The sequence below is a fragment of the Mycetomoellerius zeteki genome, unplaced genomic scaffold (genome assembly GCF_001594055.1).
Source record: "Mycetomoellerius zeteki isolate Tzet28-1 unplaced genomic scaffold, Tzet1.0 scaffold769, whole genome shotgun sequence".
Lineage (NCBI taxonomy): Eukaryota > Metazoa > Arthropoda > Insecta > Hymenoptera > Formicidae > Mycetomoellerius > Mycetomoellerius zeteki.
Genome location: NW_017257796.1, coordinates 2,252 through 6,272, shown reverse-complemented (window position 1 = coordinate 6,272; position 4,021 = coordinate 2,252). Strand labels below are relative to the sequence as shown.

General features: G+C 29.6%; 2 protein-coding genes across 2 annotated transcripts in view; one reads left to right on the top strand and one right to left on the bottom strand.

The window, feature by feature from the left end:
* LOC108729587 (uncharacterized) overlaps positions 1-1,866 on the top strand; it is a 6,049-nt gene extending 4,183 nt beyond the window's left edge. The window contains exon 3 of the mRNA XM_018458758.1: positions 1,804-1,866. Coding sequence (XP_018314260.1) covers positions 1,804-1,866 — 63 coding nt within the window. The remainder of the gene's footprint in view (positions 1-1,803) is intronic.
* Positions 1,867-3,876: 2,010 nt separating this feature from the next.
* LOC108729586 (40S ribosomal protein S18) overlaps positions 3,877-4,021 on the bottom strand; it is a 2,348-nt gene continuing 2,203 nt past the window's right edge. The window contains exon 4 of the mRNA XM_018458757.1: positions 3,877-4,015. Coding sequence (XP_018314259.1) covers positions 3,884-4,015 — 132 coding nt within the window. The 3' untranslated portion in view covers positions 3,877-3,883. The remainder of the gene's footprint in view (positions 4,016-4,021) is intronic.

The window sequence follows — 4,021 nt, the reverse complement described above, 5'->3', positions numbered from 1 at the left end:
TGCTGTGCATTAATGTTTGATGAGATGTCGTTAAGTAGTGGGTTTCATTACGAAATCAGTAAACAACAAATTTCTGGGTATGAAGATTTAGGACACTTAGGTTGTACTATTAAATCAGCAAACCACGCATTAGTTCTAATGTTGAGAGGAATTCGTAAATCTTGGATTCCAGGACCAAAAGTACTTTTTTCTTCCGAAAAGCAGATTAAAAAAATAATTTGTCCATTTGATGATGAAATTATACTTGACAATAATTACATAATGTCGCTTGACATCGTTGAGTTTAAATGTTACATCTAATTGTATCATGGCTTATTTTTTATTAAATATAACTTTTTTATTAAATATAACTTTGTTAATTGTGTGTTCCTATCGTCGTCTACTTTACATCATTGAGACAATATGAGATTGTAGAATTGCGAAAAGTGAGATGTGATCTCTTTTGATAGTTTTACATATGGACCGCATTTTATGAATACAACTAATTTTTCACTGGACAATATAATTTGACCAAATTTTCTGATAATGTATGTAAGAGTTTGTTATTTTACATTGAAAATGACCCGATCGGTGTCGAAACGTTTGTATATATACGTTTATTAAAGATCTTACATTACAATTGGCTCGTTGCCCTTCTTTTATTTATTGATTTATTCTAATTGAGCCATATTAACATTTATTTATTTGACAATAATTGTTCTATGACAAAAGCAAGTTTATGTCTCGTAGTATATTACATCTAGGATTTGACTTATCCTGCAGCATTTTCCCCGATCCTTTCAGTTCTGCAAAAAAATAGCTTTTCCACAAGATAACTTTGGAAAAAATTTTATGTCGCAAAAGGTGAAAGACACATTAAAAATAATGAACTTGCATTGATACATTTGCTTCTCATTTCTTGCAAAGAGAGATACCATTATTTTTTATTTTCAATTGTCTAAGTTCTTTTGTCACATCGTTTTATCAGTTTTTTAGATCTTCTATATTATAATAAATATTATGTTATCTAAATTGTATCTCTTGTTAAAATATGATTGTTATGAAAATGTTAATCTATAGCATGTATATTTTCTATTTTGTCTAAGTATTGCATTGTCTACGAGTAGTTTCTTATCAAAGTATTATAAATTGTATCTTGTATGTGTGTGTGTAAATTGTTAATTGTCTAAATATTTTCGAAACTTTGTATTTTACTTATATTAGAGTATTTACTTTGTATTAAAATATGACTATTTTGTGAAAATTTTATTAGTTATCAAATCTTTATTTTTACGTAATATGTCAGTTGTGTGTTGTGTTGTGTGTGTCCACACATTTGTTTTTTTAAATAAATTAAGTTCTTGACATTGTATATATTTTGTTTACAAATTAAATGTAATCTAAATGTACTTATTCCCAATGTGTATTTTTTTAATCAGTACCTGTTTAATTAATTTAATGTAATTTTTCAGGAAATATTAAAGCAAAAAATAATTATTTTAATTCCGAAACAAATGTTTGAGTATGGCTGATGTCAGAGAACGAGACATAACTGTCGCAGCTGTGGATTTATATGAAGAGCAAATATGTACTTCTTAAATTCGAGATATTCCAATCCTTCCTTTCAATCCGCTTTTGTCCTTACAAAATGGTTAAGAGCGCAAAGAATGAAATAATTGTTGTAAATCGTGGATATAAAGTAAATCAGAGAAAAACGTTTATATAAGGCTGTTGTGTGGATGCATTACGTTTAGTATATATTTTTTCTCTGTCTTACTGTATATACAATTTACGATATTTACATTTCATTCTCTGCACTATCAGCCGTTTTGTGAGGACAAAGGTGAATGGGGAGGGAAAAGGAAAGTTGGGGATACCTCGAATTGACGAATATCCCCATATATGCTCTTCATATAAATGTACCTCCACATCATCTAGAATATTTGTACCGCATAATTATCTCCTCAATGGATAACTCCTGATTTCGAGATACCATTTTCCCTCTTATGTTTGGTGATACTTATGTCTCTCGTAATTTACGTAGAATTTATATTTCAACGTGTACCGTCAATTTTTAGCGGTACAAGACTAAGAGTGTATACACTACTCTATATACCTCTTATTGTTCTTGTATTATCTTTCTATACTAGGATGTTGATAATTTGCCTGTATTATGTATTGTGGAGGAAAGAATAAATTTTTTCATTCTTTCCATAATATTGGGAAATATCGGAGTAAACCATGTAACAATAATGCATGTAATTGAACCAGTAGAATTGAAAACACATATCACAAGATAGAAAACACAACCCGCAAAAGAACAGACTAATTTGCTGAATAAAAAATATCTTTAATGCGAAATTCGATCTCTTTAAATTGCATGCATTCTAATCCAATTCACCACAATCGAATACTTATTATCTTGCTCAATGTCAAGTAACGATTATGTAGAGTTCTGTGGTGAGTGTGTGCCTGATTATAAACGTGAAACGATATTACAATATATTCACGTTGTACAGCAGTGTATGATCCTCATAAAAAGTCGCTTAAAAGTTTAATTATCTCCTACTCTCACGTTTCCCTCGTACAAGAGTTTATATTACAAATAAAATTATAGCATTATAAATTCACTTATCGTTTTTATTCGACCACTTGGTCAATTGTGAAAAGAAAAACCATAACAGTCAAGAGGCACAATGTTAAATACGAGAATAATTCCATCGTGTTGTAAAATTACAATATATGTCTAGCATGCACAATATAATACAATTTAGTGTGTACAATTAGGATGCGGATAAACTGCTAATCTTATGAAGATAAATAGATTTTTTAAGGCGAATTACTTGATTAATCGATATTTCGTATTATGTTTTACACAATTCGTAAGATAGAAATTATTTTTTTAAAGGATTGCTGAAATATTCATGATATTCTCGAAACTTTGCAAAACAATTTATGTATTATTAATGTTGCTAAAAGTTATCACTGTCCTTGTTTTCCATCTTAGCGTGCATACATTCCAAAAATGATTTTTCCTAATAGTTTTTGTATTGATATCAATGCATTGCAGGAGTATTATAGTAAGTTTCGTCATTTTTTGTTTTTTTTACAATACATGAGAATACGAGTGTTTCAAGCTTTCTTTCGAGAACAATATCTAACTGTTGTTAACTTGCAAGATATTAGATATGTTCTCGAAAGAAAGCTTGAAACACTCGTATTCTCATGTATTGTCAAAAAAACAAAAAATGACGAAACTTACTATAATACTCCTGCAATGCATTGATATCAATACAAAAATTATTAGGAAAAATCATTTTTGAAATGTATGCACGCTAAGATGGAAAACAAGGACAGTGATAACTTTTAGCAACATTAATAATACACAAATTGTTTTGCAAAGTTTCGAGAATATCATGAATATAGTATTTCAGCAATCCTTTAAAAAAATAATTTCTATCTTACGAATTGTGTAAAACATAATATGAAATATCGATTAATCAAATAATTCGCCTTAAAAAATCTATTTATCTTCACAAGATTAGCAGTTATATCCGCATCCTAATTGTACACACCAAATTGTATTATATTGTGCATGCTAGACATATATTGTAATTTTCAATCAATTGAATTTACGTACGCTTTGTTAGATTTCTTTTTTTAATCGATGTGTCGTTAATATCACGTATTACAGTTTCACGTTTTCTCTGCTATAGATTTGTAAGAGAACAAGAATACACCGTTCTCAGCTAATACGTTGGTGGGGTGATGTAATAGGAACTCCTAGATAGGCTGGGTAGGTCCAAGTGGTCGAATAAAAACATTTATCGTTTAAAGATTTATTATTAATATAATTTATATTATAAAAGTAATTTATATATATACATAATGTATATATAAAAGTTTATTTCTTTTTCGATACACCAACTGTGCGTCCACGACGACCTGTAGTCTTGGTGTGCTGACCACGTACACGGAGACCCCAGTAGTGACGCAGCCCTCTGTGAGCACGGATTTTCTTCATCCTTTCCAAGTCCTCACG